The 21,745-nt window shown below is 37.5% G+C and overlaps 1 protein-coding gene across 3 annotated transcripts; it reads left to right on the forward strand.

Moving 5' to 3' along the window:
* The first annotated feature begins 577 nt into the window (after nt 1-577).
* EIF3D (eukaryotic translation initiation factor 3 subunit D) lies at nt 578-19,837 on the forward strand. Of its 3 annotated transcripts, none has more exons than XM_007439179.3 (15): nt 578-717; nt 2,277-2,408; nt 3,335-3,380; nt 4,927-5,063; nt 5,496-5,581; nt 6,016-6,088; nt 6,246-6,361; nt 7,094-7,226; nt 8,699-8,846; nt 9,071-9,201; nt 13,966-14,051; nt 14,204-14,333; nt 15,285-15,427; nt 17,498-17,778; nt 19,685-19,837. In XM_007439179.3, exons 2-15 carry the CDS (start codon nt 2,286-2,288, stop codon nt 19,702-19,704), a joined length of 1,653 nt encoding a protein of 550 aa, XP_007439241.1. In that variant the 5' UTR covers nt 578-717; nt 2,277-2,285; the 3' UTR covers nt 19,705-19,837. The 3 variants fall into 3 exon arrangements, with proteins under 3 accessions (XP_007439241.1, XP_007439243.1, XP_007439242.1); XM_007439181.3 differs by having other exon boundaries at nt 579-717; nt 19,691-19,837; XM_007439180.3 differs by having other exon boundaries at nt 579-717; nt 6,249-6,361.
* The last annotated feature ends 1,908 nt before the right edge of the window (nt 19,838-21,745 follow it).

Consider the following 21,745-nt stretch of genomic DNA (forward strand, 5'->3'; position numbering starts at 1 on the left):
ACCAGGGCTGGCAGTAGTGAAATTCTTAGAAGTTTTATCCATGTGATATGCCAATTCACAATGGCATATGATGTATCTTTCAAATCAGGAAAGCATTCAGAAAGGGAGCAAATTTTAAACTGGCAATTTTCTTCACTGGTTACTTTTCTTTCAATAGGTCAAAAAATCAAAACAGAATTATTTGACTCAGCAGCATCCGACAAAGCCAGTTCTATGTATATAAGGATAGAGCTGAAAGTCTCCTGCTCCTCATTGAGACAGTCCTTTCCACTGAATGATACGTGGATGAGTCATTCTCAAGTTGCCAAACTTCTCTCACATTATTGCCTTGATAACAGGGTGGGTTTTAGGAGCCCACTATTTTTTTTAAAAAAACGAAGCTTCATCCTAGACAAAACCAGGATACCAGAGAAAAGAGTCAAACACAGCTACCGAATCCACGCTCCACCCAATATAACTAAAATTAAGCGTATCACCTCTAGGCCGCCTATCGACCAACCAACTGCAGGACAGCTAGATCGACTGCGACGCTCAGTCCGAATCTGTTACAGTACTCTATCAGCTTTTACCGGCGTCGCGGTATAATGACATCAGCGCAAAGGAAGCGGCGCCGGAAGTTGAAGCGAGTGGCAAAGAGGTGTGTCTGGCAGGGAACCCTTTTAGCCTTCAGCCACTGGGCCGAATCCGTCGACATCTGGGCCCGCTTGGGTCGTACAGGTGAGAGACGAATCCTGGGGCTGAGCCCAGGACCCTCCGCGTTGCGGACCACTGGCGTCTTTCTTCCTCAGCGGGTTTATGTTGGATGCAGGGTGGGGCTAAGGACCCTCCTGCCTTTCCGGTGGTGAGGTCCTGTGGTCCTTTAGCATAGGCCTCACCCGGCCCTTTCTAGATCCATCGATGTTCATTCATTCCCCTTCCCCCTTAATAGATCTCCATATTAAAGTGTGTAAGTTTGGGCCTCATTTGCTGGTCGCCATTTTTGACAGCGTCATGATAAAATCCGGTGCTCTGAAGCAGTAACTCTCAACTCACGGTATAGGTACCGTTGACGTTGCTCAGAAAGACCCTGGATGTGACACTCTTTCACCTCTTTGTTGCCCCACATCCATTAAGAGCAGAGCAACCTGTGTCTGGTCGAATTTAGTGAGTCTTCTTGATCGTGGTGGTCTCTTTCACGTTCATTTTGCCTAAAGGGCTGAGTACAAGATTAAAATAAGAATAAAACATTTGAGTTCATAGTCAGGGATGGGAAGTGGAGCTAGTAAGTTTTCAATAGTAAGAAATAACTGTTTAATAGAACTGAAGTTGTTTAAAATGTCTAATTTCAAAAATATTTTTCTCTAAAGTTGTCATTCAATTTATAGAGGGACTTAATGCAGAGTGCAGATGTGCATGTTATTTTTTAAAAGACATAGTTGTCCGAAATTAGTGGCATGATTTACTCCCATGTAGAAGCATGAAATGCAAAAAATAATGTAAGCTTCCCCAAGAAGGCCAAAAAATACATAAAACACTAAACTTACCTCCAGTTCCCCTCAGAGAAAACAGAGGAAAACTTTGACCCTCATCATTTTCCTCTTGTAGTATCCGTTATTCCCCTCCAACTGCATCCATTTCCTCGCAACTTCAAATAAACAGTTGCTGCTATACATTTTTAATAACATGTTGATTATCTGCTGCTAAAGTGGCTGTCACTAGATTTTGGAAATCATTAAATGGTATTTCAGTAGAAAGTTAGCAAAATGTGGTGTGAGAGACTGTTGTGTCGGAAAAAAAAAGACTTGTAAATTACATTTTAACTGAAAAAGGAGACATCAGGTTATATGAAGTTGGATATAAACTACACAGCAACATAATAAAGAAATTAAAAATACTATAAATATGTTTAAGAGTCCAGAGAATGTAATCTGATCCCAAATTCTGTAAAAAAAAGTATTGTTAGCATAAAAGTTGATGAATATATATGTTCATATCTTGATTTGGGTGTGCACTCTGGCCTTGTGTTATATGATGATATACTAAATGTTTTAGATGTTGCAGTCTTGTACTAGGAATTTGAGGCAGAGTGTGTCATTTCCAAATTTTGAATTCTTCAATTTAAGTATCTTATTGACTTTTATACAGATCACAATAAAAAATCTCCAAATTCTTTCATCATAATGATGGACATTTTTTCCATTTGGGTTTTGAATAGATGTTATCTTCTTTTGGGAATTATTTTTAAATAAATTTACCAACTTTTATGTCTATTCATTTTGAGTCTTCTTTCTTGATAGTTATAGAAGATGGCAAAATTCATTACGCCTGTAGTACAGGACAATCCATCTGGTTGGGGTCCATGTGCTGTTCCTGAGCAGTTCAAAGATATGCCTTATCAGCCCTTCAGCAAAGGAGATCGGCTGGGAAAGGTACTTTTGTCTGAATCCTAGCACAGAAGTTCTTAATTGATTTTAACTCATTGTCTGTTTGAGGCCCTCAGTTCATACTAGGCCTTCTGTTAATGATTTTTTATACAAGGCACTGCTTTCAGCAGTTCATTTATCATTCAGAAATTTGTATATTGCACAGTTCCCAGAACAAAGATTGAAATGGAATCAAACTACATAGCAAATAAATTGTGAAATACAACATTTTTTAAAATTAGTTTTTCTTGCTTTCTGGTTTTTCCGTGTATCTCAACCCATGGTTGTATCCAGTTACAAGGAATATGAATCTTAAAATCAATGATAGACTTTCTCCCAACATCATAAATATTGCCAGTAGTGAAGAATGCTGGGACATACAGTCCTGCAACATTTTGAAAAATACAGATTCCTCATCCCTGCACAAGATGATAGAAAGTAGGGAAAACTTTGCTTAAAACATTGATATTTCCTAATTGTTTAGGGAATTATGGCAATATGAGTGGTGGTGCATATGTTGCTTGCTAATATAAGCAAATTCTCCTCTTTAATTTGTAACAAGGTGTTACATTGATAGCCTGTTATACCACCAATCTCTAGTACAGTGTGTTTAAGCAACGCATGGGATAGTTTCAAAATGCAAGGTGATGGATCACAATAAACAGTTCTGTATATTATACCTACACTACAATAATTAAGAGTGCAAAATTAAATTACTGTATACTGACAAAGACAATTATAATATGGGGATATTATTTTTGGCTGCATCCCCCTAATATATACATAGGTCTTTGTGCTGCCTCTAGGGAAAGAGGTTTAGAACTCAGAAATTCCACTGGATTGAGGGATAATTTTAGAGGATCTGTTGAAAATCTTTTCAATGACTATGTTGCATATATTAGCATAATAATATTCATTTTTATTTTGCCTAGGTTGCAGACTGGACTGGAGCTACTTATCAAGATAAGCGATACACAAGTGAGTCAGATGTCGCTCTTGTCTGAGATAAAGTACATTGTTTCAGGGTATCTGTAGTGTGGTAATAAGAATGTAGCCATACATGGAAAGAGAAATACCAGATGAATACGCAAGTTTCAGAAAAGACAGAGGGACGTGAGAACAAATCATTAACCTAAGATGGATAATGGAGACTCCATGGACTCCAACAAGGTCATTGAAAAGACCTTGAACATAGAAAAGGCTATTGGGAGTGCCAAAACACATAATTCTTCTTCTGAGAAATGCTTATAATGGAGATAAGAATGCAGAATTGAAAGATATGAGAGCTAGAATCAACAGTAGGAAGTGAAAATATTAATTAGTTGATATATGCAGGTGATGCCACTTTTTTACCTAAAGTAAATAAATATAGAAGCCCTAATTGAGAAAATAAAAATGGAATGTAACACATCCAGGGTAATGTTAAGTATTAAAACAAAAACAAAAAAAAATCAGTCTGTGTGCTTAGTAACTTACAGTTGAGGATAAGAAGAGAAGGTAGTAGATCATTTTGTTTTCTTGGTTCAAGAGTAGATAAAGTTGGGCAATGTGCTGGAGAAATAAACAGGAAATTAATGCTAGGAAGGAAGGCAGTGAGTAACAGGATCATGCAGGACAAGGGTATTCCTATGATAACAACAGTCAAAATAACTAAAGCAGTGGAATTTAGACATAACACACAGGTATGGAAGTTGGACATTGAGGAAAAGTGAGAGAAAGAGGATAAACACCTTCAAATTATGGATTTGGAGAAGTTACTAAGTGGACTTTAAGAAGAACCAAGCAATCTCCTGGATCACAAGTAGAAACCCATATGCATGGGTTGATATGTGATGTGGGTGGATATCATAGAAATAAAATAGGCTTGGCAAGGTTGAGGGAAAAGAAGACGTGAAAAGTTAGGATAGTAAACATATGTCCATCTAGTCCCCCGGAATCAAATCCAACTACTGCTAACTGTCATGAATAATATGTAGACTTGGTGTTGAGGTTCTGTTGCTAAAAGGCCTTTCTGATTGATTTAGAGCAGATTATCATCTTTCCACTACTATGTGTAAATGTAAACATTACTGTCCCTCTGCTAAGGCTTTCAGGGCATGGACATTATGGTTCCCCCATTCCATCATTACAGAATAGAAGATATTAACTCTAAGCTTTTCTGCAATCCTACTAGTACCTCATCTAATGAATAGATTTCTACTGAATTGTGATGGCACTGAGATGTATAAAACATTGATGGAATTACACGATATGCTTCAAGTAGTTGGGAAGCTATGGTATATCATATCTCTATTGATCACAATAGAAGTAGAGTTTCTTTTGTACTTGTAGGCTTTAAAAAAAGACCAACTTCATTTCATGATCAGCCTTGAAATTTCTTTCACTTGTATTTCTTGTTCTCAATAGTTTCCCTTTATGGTTATTCTCATATGGCTCTTATTTATAGAAGAATCATTTCAATCCTAGGTCTTCCAAACAATCCAAAACCTGAGCATAAAACTGATAGTGGTTAATATATTTGTAGATAAATACTCATCCCAATTTGGAGGTGGAAGCCAGTATGCTTACTTCCATGAGGAAGATGAAGCCAGTTTCCAGCTAGTGGACACAACACGAACACAGAAAACTGCATATCAAAGGAATCGTATGAGATTTGCACAGGTATGATGTTCTCATTAAAGATCTTACATTTGAACTGGTAGTGGGTTGTACATGTGTGTGTGTACCCATACCTACATACACATACACTTTAAGATATATACAGAGAACTCTATCTCTGCCTGCCAACCTGGTTGATATTTTGCTGCAATTTGTGGAAGATGTTTCCTTCTCTGTAACTCAGAATTGTCTTTTGAAACAAGTTGCAAAGCTGAGAGTCCCTAAGTCAGGAATGGGCAACCTGTAGCCTCTGAAGTTTAAAATACACATCCATTATGCCTCCTAACATGCTCAGTGACATGTCTGACTATATCTAGTGCACTGCAATGAACACTGTGCAGGTATTGTGCAAGACTGTTGTTATTCTCCCTATTTTCCAAGAAATTCTAAAATGAATTGTTCTCTCTTCTTATTTGCACAAATATATTTTTTCAGAGGAACCTTCGAAGAGACAAGGACCGACGGAACATACTTCAGTTCAACCTGCAGACTCTGCCTAAAAGTGCCAAGCAGAAGGAGAGGTAATCTTTCTTGGTCTGTGGGAGAACAGTTTGGTTTCTGTTTGTAACAGTAACAAGAAGTCAATTTTCTGTAAAGCAAACTGTTCACTAAATGAGTTGCTGGGTTCTGCTATGCTGTATTCTGAATTCGTTCAGTTGCTGAATTGTTGCTGCATTAGAATATGAATCAAAAATACCATTTGTTTTGTTATATTAATTAAACTTGCGTTTGTACCCTCTTACACCCACCCTGCAGTAATGTACTTTTCAAGCAATTGCATTAAAGTTTGCAGGCATGGAGTGAAATTCTGCTTTTCACCAAGTACATCTGGAATTAACCATACTCTTTAATTTAGCAGCCTAAATTTATTGTGAATGAAAGATTTGGAATAAGCAGCTCCTTTATCAAACTTGTCTTATCTGACAAAAATATTGTTGGTTTTCTGTTATTTCAGAGATAGACTGCGTCTGCAAAAGAAATTTCAGAAGCAGTTTGGAGTGAGGCAGAAATGGGACCAAAAATCTCAGGTATGGTAATCTCTTTCTTAACCAATTGGGATTTCTCTCTGGTTGCTATTATTGGGCCTAAGTTACTCCATTTCAATTGTTATTGCTGCTGCATTAAACACTGATGAGTTTTCTATTTCCTTTTTTCCATCTCGGTATGTTTCATCTGTTGGCTCAGCAGAAGCCGCGTGATTCCTCAGTGGAAGTTCGCAGTGACTGGGAGGTGAAGGAGGAGATGGATTTCCCTAGATTAATGAAGATGAGATATTTGGAGGTGTCAGAGCCTCAGGACATGTAAGACTTGGAATTAGCAATACAAAGTGAACTGTTCAGTCTGGTGCTGTTCACATTTATTGGACTACAGTTTCCCAAATTCCTAAGAATTAAGAATCCCAGACATCTGAAGTACGCTTTATTAGGAAAGGCTGAAATAATTTTGGTCTTTTTTCTTCTTTTTTTCTTTTTTCTTTTGTCTGTGTTATAGCTCCTTTTGCTAATGTACTTAGGTCCTGAACAAGCAACAAATTAAGATTTAATGTCTGAATACCATTAATCAAAATCAACAAATTTTGTTAAATGTTCTGATGACTGGCATGGACTTAAATGGTGTTTGATTAATATTATCTGAGGTATAAACAGGAGGGCAACAACAGCTATTTAGACTGGCCTGAAGGCCCAATTCCTTGATAAGAATGCCCATCATGTTCACATCTCTAAAATGTGGTTTTGCTACTTGGAGATTGAAACTAATCTGATTTAGCGAAGATGGTGCCAGAGAATAAAACCTTCATGATGTTTTAGAACCCCAATCCCTTTCCAGATTAGTTGGACTACAGTTCCCATGGTCATGCTGTTGGAAATGGTGAGATTATGTACTGGCACACTTGGAGGGTCATGTGTTAGAGAAAGTTGTCATAGAAGTGTGATCATTCATGTTTGTTCCTTGAATTGGTTGCACTGCAGTTATACAGTAGTTACTATCGTGTGACACCTTGGGGAGAATATCTCATATTCTTCAATTTGCAGAGAATGCTGTGGGGCTTTAGAATATTATGACAAAGCTTTTGACCGCATCACCACAAGAAATGAAAAAAATCTTCGTAGCATTAAGCGCATTTTCCATACCGTGACTACCACTGATGATCCAGTCATACGCAAGGTATAATACCTATTTTATTGTTTAGTTTGTATTATTGAATAGAAAACTGTTGTAGTAGTGCTTCGCTTGAAAAAAATAGTATTCTTTCCTTTACCTTCGAAAGAGCAAGAAAATTATGCCTTTGCCAGTACATTATGCTGGGCGAGGCTAGATAAAAGATTCCTTACTAAGAGTGTAATAAGAAATTATAATAAATTTATTAGAGAAGATATCATGCCTTTATGGAAAAGGCATAGAGACGATTATGTATTTGAATATGCCATAATTCCTTATCAGAGATTCCTTAAAGCCCATCTTCAAAAACTGGTAAATGATTTACAGTTGACCTAGTGTTGCAGGTTTTCATATTTACAGTGATACCTCGGGATACGAACGCCTCTGCTTGCGAATTTTTCGGGTTACGACCAGCTCTGGCCCCAAAATTTTACCTCGGTTTGCGAACTCCGCCTCGGGGTACGAGCCATTTTCCGCCTGTGCCACGTGGTCCGCGGCCATTTTCTGCCCGTGCCACGTGGTCCGCGGCCATTTTTCCGCCCGTGCCACGTGGTCCGCGGCTGTTTTTCCGGCCCTGCCGCGTGGTCCGCGGCCGTTTTCGCGCCGTGCCGGGCTGTTTTCGCGCCGCGCCGGGCCGTTTTCGCGCCGCGCCGGGCCGTTTTCACGCCGCGCCGCGCTGCACCCGGCCATTTTCGCGCCGCACCACGCTGCGCCCGGCCGCTTTCCGTGTGGTCCGTGGACGCCAGAACGGATTAACGGTAATTACATTGAACCTTATGGGAAATTGCCTCGGGTTGCGACCAAATTCGGGCGGAGGGCGGAACGGATTAACCGGATTTACATTGAACCCTATGGGGAAATTTGCCTCGGGGTGCGACCAAATTCAGAGGGCGGAACGGATTAACCGGATTTACATTGAACCCTATGGGGAAATTTCCTTCGGGTTACGACCAACTCGGGATACGCCCAGAGTCACGGAACGGATTAAGTTCGTATCCCGAGGTACCACTGTACTAGATTTGTGGATAATGAGTTGTATTTATTACACTGATAATAGTCGAGAGAATTTATAATTTCTGTGAATCTTGGAAAGATAGTGGGATAACTAACAAGCTAAATAGTTGATCTGGCAGGTGGTTAGTCACCCTCTGGGGGAGACGGGTGCCATATAAATTTAATTAACAAATTTCCCATTTCTGTCCTTCACCAGTCAAAATTCTTAAATGTAAAAGGAACAAATATTACAATAATGTTGAAATTGAGGGAAATAGAATGGCAGATATTTTTTTCATTTCCCTCAATATTTTAGAAAAATATTCTGAAATCATCTGTCTTTTTTCTCTCTTGAGTTTGAATTGCTGGAAATGGAGGCACGGACCACTGATAAACTAGGAAAAGTAGATGGGAATTCAGTTCACTTTTGTTAGTCTGGGCAATACATTCCTACTCTTACCCATGTGACTTTTCTCTGTACATAGCTGGCCAAAACTCAAGGGAACGTATTTGCTACAGATGCTATCCTAGCCACCCTCATGGCTTGCACTCGTTCAGTATATTCCTGGGATATCATAGTCCAAAGAGTTGGATCCAAGCTGTTCTTTGACAAAAGAGATAACTCTGATTTTGGTGAGTCTTTGCATATATGTATTGCAAAAAAACAAGGCAATAGTGATGGCCTTGTAATTTCTCTGTATCAAAGAGGGAAAGTGGACATCTGGAGTAAGCAGTGTCTGAGAAGAATCAAAGTGTTCTAATTTTTAAGATTCGCTATCTTAGTATTGAATAGTTTTGTTTTCTACAGATGAGATATTAAACTTTCTGATGATACTTGCATTTGGCTGTATTCTCAGATCTTCTTACAGTGAGTGAAACTGCTAATGAACCACCACAGGATGAGGGCAATTCTTTCAATTCACCTCGCAACCTTGCTATGGAAGCCACCTACATCAACCACAACTTCTCTCAGCAGTGCTTAAGAATGGTAAGGATAGAATATTTAATTTGCCAGAGATGTTTAATATTAATTAGATGTCACTGAATCCAGTATGAATCCTGATGCATCTATGACAAATATCCACCATCCTGACATTCCTTAGACCTGTAGCTTCTTTAAGGACATTCTAATAATTTCATTGATCTTGTACATCCACCATATCTATTGTCTTCCTATTCTTGCATTTCCCTCAAGCTTAGTGAGTGTAGTTGGGTTTGGGTTTGGTCCATTATCCACTTGCATCACAAGTCTAAAGTATGTGAATTTCTGCTTGCTGAGCATAATCACACAGGACCAGTCAGTCCTTTTAGTCCAACATAGAGTGATTGGTTCTTCTTGCAGTCCATTAGTACTCTTACTTAGTTTTCCAAATCCATAATTTGAAGATATCTACTTTCTCTCATACTTTTTCAGTATTCAGTTTCATAGCTGTGTATTATGTCTGGGTACACCACTGCTTTAACTATTTTGATTAATGTTGTCATAGAAATATATGTGTATTTCATGATCTTGTCCGAGATGGTAATTGCTTTCCTGCCTAAAATTAATCTTGTCTTCTTAATATTAAACATTAACCTGGATATTTCACTTTCTGTTCCCCCCGCCCCCCGAGCTGTTCTGTGTCTTCTTTAGCTAATAAAGTAGTATTCTCTGGCTATCTCAGACTGTTAGTGTTTCAGTCTTCTGTTTTCATTCCAGTTATAATTTCTTCTACTCTTGCAACTTTTCTATATTTGCTGAGTATATTAGATACAGGGATAATATGCACCGTTATCTCACTTCTCTATTCTGAATCACTCTGTTTCTTCAAGTGCCATTCTTACAGTAACTTCTATTCGTTATAACTGTTTCTCAGAAAAATAATCATGTGTTCTGGCACCTTAATATGTTCTGCTTTATAGCATGATCTATACTGTCAGATATGTTGCTGTAGTCAATATAAATGTAAATTTCCTTTTTGCATTCTTTTGTTTGTTCAGTTATCAGTCTGATCTCTCCATTATCCATTTTATGCTAGTTATCTGATTTTGAGTCGCTCTGCTTTTCTGAAACCTTCCTGCCAATTTGACATATTTCTTTCCTTGTATAGCTCTATTCTTGGTTTCCCAGTTTACTGCCAAGAGAGTCATACAGAGCACAATGCCTGTATTGACAGACTTCCTTAATAACAGCACTTCACACTGTGTCCCTGCTGTCAATAGTGCTTATGTATTGCTGTCTGCCGCTCTTGCTCTTGGATTGTTACCCTGCAGAGCCCAGAGTGGACAAGCCACTACTAGATAACTGAGCAGAACTGGAATAAACCCTTGAGCACAGAGCAAGTCACCAACTATCTCAACTATGCCTAAACTAACTTATTACCAAAAGCTTTGATTCCCAGATTGAGAGCTCATTTATGCTGTCTCTAGCTCACAAATCCCTCTACAAGCATTGAATCATTCATGCATGTCTCAGATAACCATAAATACCACTTTCTTATACTTCGATGCAGCTATATTACAAAAGGCAAGTAAAGAAGGCATTTTGTAGTAAAACATGAGCAAAGAATACATTTTTGTACCTTTTACTTAAAGAGTTTTACAGTAATTATAGTAAACATGAAGCAAAAATAAGAAACAAGAATAAGAATGTATCTAGATTCAAATGCAAGGCAAGTTGGTTCTGCATCCAATGACTGGGCAGCCTTGGCTTGAGAAAGCAGGGAAGCTTAAATTCAATGTTAGCTGGAATATGAAGAATGAACAGAATGTGAATATGAGGAAAAGCTGAAGTCTAGCTGAAAGGATGAAACACATGTCAAAATGGATGGTGAAAGTGCCAAGTAGGTAAAAACAAAGCCTTTAGGTTTCCATGTAATGTTAGTTGCTTCAAAGATTCACATGTTCTCTGGCTCTCATTGGTTCAACTTGTCCATCAAAGTTACATTTCAGTACTTAGGCAAGGAAAAGATAGACAGTACACAAAGTGCTCCAGACCACTGCTCCCCACAAGACAGCAGTCTCCGGCAGGTTTAGAACTCTGGGAAATGAGGGAATAGCCATCTTGCTCAAACCGTGGTTGGTGCCTTTGAAAGGACGCTGGGTTTGCATACTTCCTTTTCTAATCACTTTTGGAAATTGCTTGTTAACTACTTTTCAGCTATTAATTCACCTTTGGATCAACAAGTTTTACAGCTTCGGATGAGTTTCCTTCAATCCTTAGCAAAAGACGTTTTAAATACAAGTTTTTTTAAAAAATCTGGAATAAACAGCAAAAGGATGATTAAAACTTTGATTTTAGAAAGTTACAAATGGACTAAGGTTCCCCCAGATAAATTTGAAATAAGATTTTGGAATTAATTATAAAGAATCTGTGCGAAAGTGCTTTTGTTTTGAATTCTTTTTTTTTTTTAAAGATAATTTCGAATAGGGCCAAAATGTAACAAGGTCTTCATCAAAACTTTATGTGAAGAATTAATGTAATGGTTCAGTGTTTTCCATTTGGTTTAGGTATATATTCCAATCTCTTCCTATAAGTAGACCACATAGTCTTGTTCCTTAATTATTGGCACAGTGCTGTTAGGATTTTAACTGCCTTTTCTCTTTCAGTTTTAAATAGTTCAGTGGGTATTTCATCTACCTTTGGTGCTGCCCTATTTGACAACTGATATCTTGCCTGTCATGCCTCACTGTCTAGTAGAATAAGATCCTGAATATATCCACTCTGTACAAATATTTCTGTCATTTTGTAATTCCGCTTATAAAGGGGCTTCTTTCCCTATATCTTTAAACTGTACTTGCCTCTATCAGAGCTCCTCCATGATTATTCTTGAGTATTCATGAGTAAATGTTCTGATATTTTTTTTAAAAGCTGTCATTTTCTTTTTCTTGTTATTATTCTCCATTTGTTGATATTATTCACTGAGATATCTTTCCTTGTCCTTTGCCACTTGACATTGGAAGTCTTATTGTCTGTCTTTCCCTGGGTATCATGATAGCTTGAAATTGTGGGAAGATTTTTTTTCTGTTTTAGTTTTTACAGCGTTTCTTATCTTTTGTCATTGCTCCTTGTGTTTCTTCCACATAAGTTAAGTGTGCTAAATCTATTATATACAGTGATCTATATTATGTATTTCAGGTAAAATCTTTCTGTAAACCTATTGTCTTTTACCTTAACCCATATATTTGACATCAGTAATTCATGGTCTGCATCTTGATGCCTGCTGGCTGACTGGAACACACTTCTCCATTTTTTGTTTCTTGTTATGTAGTCTGTCTGATTCTAATGTTACCCATATGGGTACACCCTTGCATAGAGTCTGTGTTTATGTTGTTTGAAATAGGGACTAACAATAAACAAGTCTCTTTACGAAACTATCCCCTGCATAATTTTAGGTACAAGATCCAAATCTTGTGGTTCCAGGTTCTCAATTTTTCCAACTTTTGTATTCTAATCATTCATTAGTAATAATGCATGCTTTCTTTATGTTTTATTTAACATTCTTTTAGTTTGCTATACAATACATCAGTGTCTTCCTTCATTTGTCCGTAGTAGCTACACATACTTGTAGAACATGTGTTATACTGGATATTTATTAATGTTACAGATCTTCTCCTGTCATTGCCATTCATACAGATTCATGTCCTGAATAGTTATAATGTAATCATCTAATCCACCTAAGCTCACCTCATTTCTGCTTATAATTTCAAGTTTTTCTTGATTCATGTTTCTGAGATTTTGGTTCCAGGTCTGTGTATCCTTATAAAATTAGAAATTCCTCTTTCAATATTAGCACCATCAATTGCCAGATTTTCTCTGTGGCTTTGGGCTGGTCATATAATGTTTACCAGATCTACTTTTGGAAATTCTGCATTCTTCTCAGAAACTAGAACACCTTCTGATTTGAGATCTCATCACCTGATACCCAGATTAATCTAAATGTTTCAGCCATGTCCATACAGTTTTCTTGATAATAATGCAAAAATGGTTTCTGGGATTGATTTTAGAAGTTGTTCTAATTGGACTAATTTCCCTCATGCATATAGAGTCAGTTCACCCCACCATGTGGATTACTCTTCCCTCTATCCTTTCAACCTTATTGGCAAGGATGACCCTACCAAGACCTCAGATTCCCATAGTATTGCTCTCAAGGTCATTGGATATGCTGAGTACTTGTCAGGCCTAGCCCAAGGAACTCCAAGAGACAATGCTAATTCAGTTCAGCTATGTTTATTAGCTACAACCTCTAGCAAGAATCTTCCCAGACTAAAACCCCAGTTCCCAAAGTCCTCCAGCCACAACAGTGTGAATTCCTCAGGGAGGTGCCAGTCTTGATCCTCCCACACGGTTCTGGCGAGCTAAGAAAATGTTTGTCTCCCTGAGCTTGGCCTTCATAATTCCATTCCATCACAGTACTCCCACCTTGTCAAGATGGAGGTGTTATGCTTATCTATAAAATGTTGCTCAACCAGCAGTAATCCAATTAAACCAGCAAAAATGGATTCTGAACCATTATTTCTGCTTTTATAAGTTCTTCAGATTTTTCTTAGAGATAATATTTACTCTAAGACCAGAGAAAATATTCTACATATAATGGTGAGGAAATCCACACAGTGACACCCCAAAGCTATTATGAGAGGTTTGGGGAAAAGATTGATAAAGAAGCAGTAACTACAGTTTTGTGATTCTAAAACAGAACTATGAAGCAGACATTACTATCTTGATTGTATATTTATTGCTGTTGGTCATATTTCTGCATGACTTCTTTTATAGGGGAAAGAAAAATACACATTTCCCAATCCAAACCCATTTGTGGAAGACGATATGGATAAGAATGAGGTAGCTTCTGTTGCATATCGGTACGTTGTTCCTTCTAGCTCATTGATGGGACTTGGTGATCCCCATTAGTTCAGGTGTAAATTCTATACCTGTTACAGTTTTCACTGAAACTCATTGTTTAAATAAACAGCTGTTAAAACACTGAAATCAGCAAAACTGTATTTGATTGTAGGTATCGAAGGTGGAAGCTGGGAGATGACATTGACCTGATAGTACGTTGTGAGCATGATGGAGTGATGACTGGAGCCAATGGAGAAGTATCATTCATCAACATTAAAACACTGAATGAATGGGATTCAAGGGTAAGAAATAATAAAGTGGCTCAGCATGTTGGCTGAGATACTGATCAAAACAAGAACAGATTCATGTACAGGTAGTCCTCACTTAACCATTCTTTAGCGACCGTTCGAAGTTAGTGTGAGTGAGTTATGGCAAGTGTCCAAAGTTACAACCATTGCAGCACCCCTGCAGTCACATGATCACGATATGGGCGCTTGGCAACCAGCTCGCACTTTTGATGGTTGCAGCATCCCCAGGGTCACATGATCACCACTTGCAACCTTCCTAGCCGGCTTCCTGCAAGCAAAATCAATGGGGAACTGTGAGATTTGATTAATGACCATGTGATTCACTTAACGACAGCAGTGATTCGCTTAACAGCTGCCGCAAAAAAGTTCATGAAATCAGATCTGGTCATGTGATGATTTGCTTAACAACCACATCTCTTAGTGATCTAAATTCTGATCCCAATTGTGGTTGCTAACGGAGGACTGCCTATATATACTTTGTCACTGATTCTGTTAGATGAGCATTACATAGGTTTTTTGTATATACATTATTTGTGCTGACTAATCTTTTTATTGTAATTACTTGTGTTAGCTTATGAATGTTTTCCATCTCCTTTTTTGTCTTCATCTTGATGGAAGATGATTAATCATCACTGATTGAATATCTGTGCATACCATACTATTGCCTTTCTCTTGTCATACTAACCAGGTTCATTACGCATAGTTTGTTGAGCCATAATTGTTGAATAAACTATAAAGTGGGGATTCACATTTTATGCAAAGCCATACAGCCATAGTTTATGAGTGCTAAGCTAAAACAAAACAAAAAAAATGTGATAGTTCAGCATGCTACCTTCTTTCTATGCTGCCAGTCATGTGAAATACATACATTTGCATGAATTTGTCAATTTTATAGCCTGATCTTAGAAGCTGTGTAAAACCTAATACGCTTGCTTATTTTTCTAGCACTGTAATGGAGTAGATTGGCGTCAAAAGCTGGACTCCCAGAGAGGAGCTGTGATTGCCACTGAACTGAAAAATAATAGTTACAAACTTGCTCGTTGGACTTGTTGTGCATTGCTGGCTGGATCAGAATATCTTAAACTGGGGTAAGATCAAAAAATATATTAAAAAGGGTTTGTGTGATATACAAGGAGAAAACTAAGTCTTCAGGCAGATCTTTGGAATTGCAGCAACCTCTCTAGAACAGTTATCCAAGAAATAGTTTATAAAGCCTAGATCTTTCAATGACTTCTGATGCTTTTGACCATAGCATCCTTCTTGACTTTGGATCAGGAGTTGGAGGCATGGTGTTATGGTGGTTCTGCTCTGACTTGAGAGGGTGGGTCCAAAGGGTGGTTGGAAGAAGTTGTATCCCCAAGCATTTTGTTATGGAGTCCCTCAAAGTTCAATCCTTTCTTCTATTTACATGAAACTCCTGGGAGAGGTCATCCACTGGCTTGGGGTGAGGTATCAATATGCAGATGATATCCAGTTATACATCTTCACCCCAGGCATATTGGAGATGATGTAGAAATCTTAACGCAGTGTCTGAAGGCTCTTAGGGGAAAAACTGGCTCAGACTCAACCCAGACACATTGATTCAGAGACCAGATTAATTCAGATTACTGTACTTTGGTCTACACGGGCTATCCTTGAAAATCACCCAGAAGTTCAGTTGGTCCACAGCAGCACACACACTTAATGGCCAGTCATGTACAGCCACATTAACACTTCTATATGACTTAGACTGTAGGTGTCTTGGGGACTGCCTTTCCCCAATAATTTCTGCCAGGTCTACTTGAGCAACTAGAAAATGCCCACTAAGGATCCCCACCTACCAGAATGTACAGTCTGAGGGCACTTGATGTTGGGCTCCCTTCCTATGAAATAGCTTGAAGTAACATCCTGAAACATGGATGACTCCCACCCTAATGGCCTTTCAAAAGCAAATGAAAATGCAGCCTTTGAGGATTAATTATATATAGCAACACATTTTTTACAATTCTACAATTTTAGCCATCTTACTTTTAATTACTATTTTAATTAATCTAATTACATTGAAAGGTATCAAATGCCCAGCCCCTGAAGAGGGACATAATATGCTTGATATGCAATGGGCAGACATTGTTATATTTATGCTTTCTTGTTAAAGCTGCTTATGGAGCTACTGCTTCTACAGAAACATTTTAAGCATAATGGATTATTAAGACTGTCATATTCTTTTTTATTTATTTTGTGTAAACATTGTTCTAACAATGAAGTAAAGGATACTTTGAAATTACTTGGATCATGTTACTACCTAATAAAATACTAGGAGCTATCTAACTTGTTATTCAGAATTAGAAATTTAGAAATCTCCAATGTTAATCAACTCAACATTGATTAATTGATCAACATTGATAGTTATTGCTAATCTGAGAACTTTTTATACCATATACTCAGTAGAAATGCTAGTGATGTAGTGATACTATAGTGATGAACATAATGGTATCATTGCTTAAAACAATAGTTTGAAAGAAAAGTCTATCCAAGAAAATCAGGCTGCAAGTTTTCATAAAATCATAGCTCATTTTATGTGTCATACTAGTGTCAGCTTTGAGTCTTGTTTCATTCAGTGAGTAGCACAGTGTTAATTGGTTCTGCTGCTTAAATAGAACTATTCAGCCCTTTATTCAGAAGTGGAGAACAAACAAGCCCAAAGGATTTATTGGCCCCATCTGATGGCCATATTGGCTGTAAAACATCAAGCAGTGTTATCTTCGAAAAGTATAAATTAATTCAAAATTGCTAAGCACAGCTAATTTATTTTAATATAAGGGACTTAATATGGACTGCCTGGGTTTTAGATGTGGCTACCAATTGACTGCCATACCAAACTTCTGAAAAGCCACTTCTTACTGCCTGACACCTGCAGAGTACCAGTTTTCCTAAAGCTATATATATTTCAATCTTGCTATAAATATGTCACTATCATTATAAATATGTCGAAGATGAAAGAATTGAGATAGATAAATAACAGATTACCCAAAATTTAATGGTTTGTGGAACAGGTAAGATTGCAACTTCATAATTAGCTGTGTCCAATCATCTCCCTTCAAATCTTGAAATCTTCCTTTTGCTACTAGGTTGAGCTACATCATTGCACTTTCTAATTTTTGCTTCTTCATGATCGCTAGATATGTCTCCCGATATCATGTGAAAGATTCTTCACGCCATGTGATCCTGGGCACACAGCAGTTCAAACCCAATGAATTTGCAAGCCAAATTAATTTAAGCATGGAGAATGCCTGGGGCATTCTGCGCTGTGTCATTGACATCTGCATGAAACTGGATGAGGGCAAGTACCTTATCTTGAAGGATCCCAACAAGCAAGTTATCCGTGTTTATAGCCTGCCTGATGGCACCTTCAGCTCTGATGAAGAGGATGATGAAGAGGAGGAGGAAGAGGAGGAAGAAGGTAAGTTTCAGAACACTGCTAAATTGCTGCTGTTAAGCTTTCTTTCACCACCAAACCTACCTCATCTGACTAGGGTAGCCTTCAGTGATGCAGCAGTTATTGCCTTCAACTGGTATTTGTTGCCCTCACCTTCTTTCCCTCAACCAGGGTTAAAGTAGCAAGGCCAAAAGTAGGAAAATGCATCCTTATTTTGCTACAGGAAATACTAGGGAGGGCACCTTAAATCAGGATCTGGTAGCCACAATGTAGAGCCCTAGACCTTCTGGGGCATGTAATTAGATTAGCCCCAAGATACAAACTGCCTCCAAAAATGTTTGTTATTTAAAATAGTATTTTTAGTATTTTTACAATTGCAAAAAAAAGGGGGGGGTGTTTAAGCTTAGATAAAAAGGATTACATTTTAAAGAGTTTGTATAAACAAAGAATAGCATATTAAAAAGCAGAGACGTCACCTTGCTGACAAAGATCCGCATAGTCAAAGCTATGGTTTTTCCAGTAGTAATGTATGGCTGTGAGAGCTGGACCATAAAAAAGGCCGAGCGCCGAAGAATTGATGCCTTTGAACTGTGGTGCTGGAGAAGACTCTTGAGAGTCCCCTGGACTGCTAGGAGGTCAAACCAGTCAATCTTAAAGGAAATCAACCCTGATTGCTCATTGGAAGGATCGATAATGAAGCTCAAGCTCAGATATTTTGGTCACCTAATGCGAAGAGAGATCTCTTTGGAGAAGACCCTGATGCTGGGAAAGATTGAAGGCAAAAGGAGAAGAGGACGGCAGAGGATGAGATGGTTAGATAGCATCACTGAAGCAATGAGCATGAAACTGAGCAAACTCAGGGAGGCGGTGAAGGACAGGAAGGCCTGGCGCAATATGGTTCATGGGGTCACGAAGAGTCGGACACGACTTAACGACTAAACAACAACAACAATAAACAAAGAAAAGTGGGTAGCTCATCCAAAAGAGAGATTGAGCCTTAGAGAAAAATAGCTTTGAAAGACATTAGGCAAGACTTGAGCGCATCCAGAATAAAAACTCTTAATGTACTCTGATTAGTCCTGCCTGTATGCCCATAGAAGGCTTAGTATATTGGGGTTCTTCCTGATCCTGGAAGAATTCACCCTGCAGAAGGTTTAGGCTACATATTTTTTTTTATTTAATATATTTATTTTTTTTGTAACAAAACTACCTTTAATCTTAAAAAAGGAAACTTTAAAAAATTAAAAATACAAACTAAGAAGGCTACATATTAATTTTGTGTATGTGTTTTGATCTACGGATCTTTGGAAGCTTGCCTTGCTAGAGGTACCTGTTTGAGATACATCACTTTGAGGGTCTAGTTTGTAAACATCTACTTCACAAGAAGTTGTTTGATGGGAAGCTAGTTCCCATTCTATTACCAGCATCTTTTACATGATAAAACTATCCCTAGCATGCTCTATTAGGATATTGGGTTACACATTTTACAAAATTGAGACCATAAATTAAAAAGGGTTAAAATAAGATGTCTTAACAGCATCCTGTGATTTTCAAATAGTACATGGGGAAGAAATAATTAAGTGGATCTAGATAGAAATCCAGTATGGTATTTAGTTCCTTAGTCCAGAGTTTAAAAGAGTGTGTATGGCACTGAATATTAATCATGGATTTTTTTTTTTGCCAGATTCTATCTTTGTCTTTTCTGATTTCAGCTGTATATAAACAGCTTGGAAGTTTCAAAGGTTTTTGCTTAAAACATTGCTGGCATTTGATTGCCAGATGATTATAGGGATTTCTACCATGCAGAAGGTTATCATCTGTATATACAGAAATTAATGTTGAGGATTGTATGTGAACTGCAAAAATTAAGGCCTTTTTTTGTTTGTGGCTTGGGATAGAAAGACATTTTGCATCCTAATGTCTCTTTGAGTTGCAGAAGAAGAGACCTGAACATTACGACCAGGCAATAGGATCAATAGCATCTTGAAGGAAATCCAACGTTTTATTCTTCATGGATGGATCAGAGCTGAATCTGCACCTTGTTTGGCTACAACTTAAGAAATAAAAATAATACCTTGATAAATGTTTCCTTTTGTCTGATTACTAGATAGGAGAATAGGATAGGAGATAAGATAGCGAGATTGATGGATTTAGTAATACATTTAATAAATCTGGGAAAAATTCTTTGCTGTAAAAAGTAAGTTTGTGATCAACACCATCCATTTTAGAGCTTATATGCAGCAAGATAATCCAATGTTTCCCTAAATTATTCTAATTTATACTGCAGATGGAGAATTATAATGATAATAATGCTATAAAGATAGATGTTCTGAAATATTATGAATGTTAAATGATAAAATGATGAATAACTGCATTTTTATCACCAACATAATTTCATCAAAAATAATATTTTACTCATTATGACTCCTTTCTACCTGTTCCACTGAAGGAGCAATTATGTATATATTGCTTCTTCTGAGACCCTATAGCACATGTCCCCCAGTGAAAGAGACAAAAATGCTACCATGAGAAGTTTAATGGATGCAGCCTTTGTCCTTCTGTGACAAAATATACTGAATAGGACCCATGCATGGGAACTATTTCTCTGTCAGTTAAATTAATGTTTGTGTTACAACCGTAGCAAAGTGCTTAACTGAGCCTCTGTACCATAATCAGTGTCTTTGGCAAACTATCTGGTGACATGAGGGTTTGCTCTAATCCTCCCAGTAGCTTCCATGAGAATTACCTGTTTGCAACTGTGGCATGAAGTTCAGGATTCTGTAAAAAGAATGGAGAGTTCTTTTCACATTTGTTTTTTTATATATAATTTTTATTAAAGATTTTTTTAAAAGGAAGATAAAAACTAACAAGATAATGTAAGAAAAAGAAATCGGAGAAAGCTAAAAGTGCAAGAAAGGAAAAAAGTAGAAAAATAGAAAAGAAAGAAAAAAGATACAAAGAAGTTTTTGACCTTTACAGCAGTTAGTGCAATTATACATTTACCTCTTACTCTATGGCTACAACATAATTCTCCTCTTTCTATCATCTGTCCTGTCTAATCACCAAATCCATAAATCATAAGTTCGGGTTTTTTTGTTTCACACAGAGAGTCTATATCCAGTCAGCAATAAATGCAGATACTGTGTTTTCTCTGATCAAAGAAGTCAGTGTAGCCATCTCAGCAAGTTCCATCATCTTCACCAACCATTCCTCCATTATGGATTATGCCAAATCTTTTCATTTTTTTGCATGCAATCATCTCACTGCAGTTACCATGTTCAAAAACTGAGTTCCATGACTTTTTTCCAACTGTCCATCAATCCAAAAAGAAAAACCTCTGGTCTCAGTTGTATATTAATCTTTAAAATCTTCTGAATCAGTGTATGTATCAACATCTCTAAAATACTTTGTCATAATAGGCATTTTTCACCATCCACTCAAGAATTGGTATCTTTTAAGAATGAGGCAATGAATTGCTGGATGATGTGGCATGCCTGTGGTGGTTTAGCAGTAAGGGAGGCTGGCCTCATTGCTATTTGTGAATTTTATTCTGTGAAATAAGCTGTTTTCAACTCCATGGCATTCTGTAAACAGATTCATTTTAAGAAAAATTACTCATGGATTTATACAATGCAGTATATGGGACTGTTGAAGTTATTAAATGCAAGGAACTTCTATGAGCCATGCTTCATTTGTATATACAGGAGGTCAAAGATCTTTTCAGCAGAGAAACATTTTTAAAAAGTCTAAAATGGTAGAATCTAGGAAAAGGTGCTTTTGCATGTGTAGAATGGAGCATTTGTTTATCTGTGTTGTGGGATTTTCATCCTAAATTATTAAACTAAGAATTTTTTAAATTGGCATTTGTTGAATAAAGCAAATGGGTTCACATATATTACACCAAAACCAAATCACATTATTAGTAAGTATGGTATGTGAGCCAGCACTGTCACATTTGACCCAAGTCCATGTGGCTTTTGCTCAAAGGCCC

This window comes from Python bivittatus, unplaced genomic scaffold (assembly GCF_059951505.1).
Source record: "Python bivittatus isolate LINGU-HERP-01145 unplaced genomic scaffold, Pbiv_v1 ctg000330_np1212, whole genome shotgun sequence".
Taxonomy (NCBI): Eukaryota; Metazoa; Chordata; class Lepidosauria; order Squamata; family Pythonidae; genus Python; species Python bivittatus.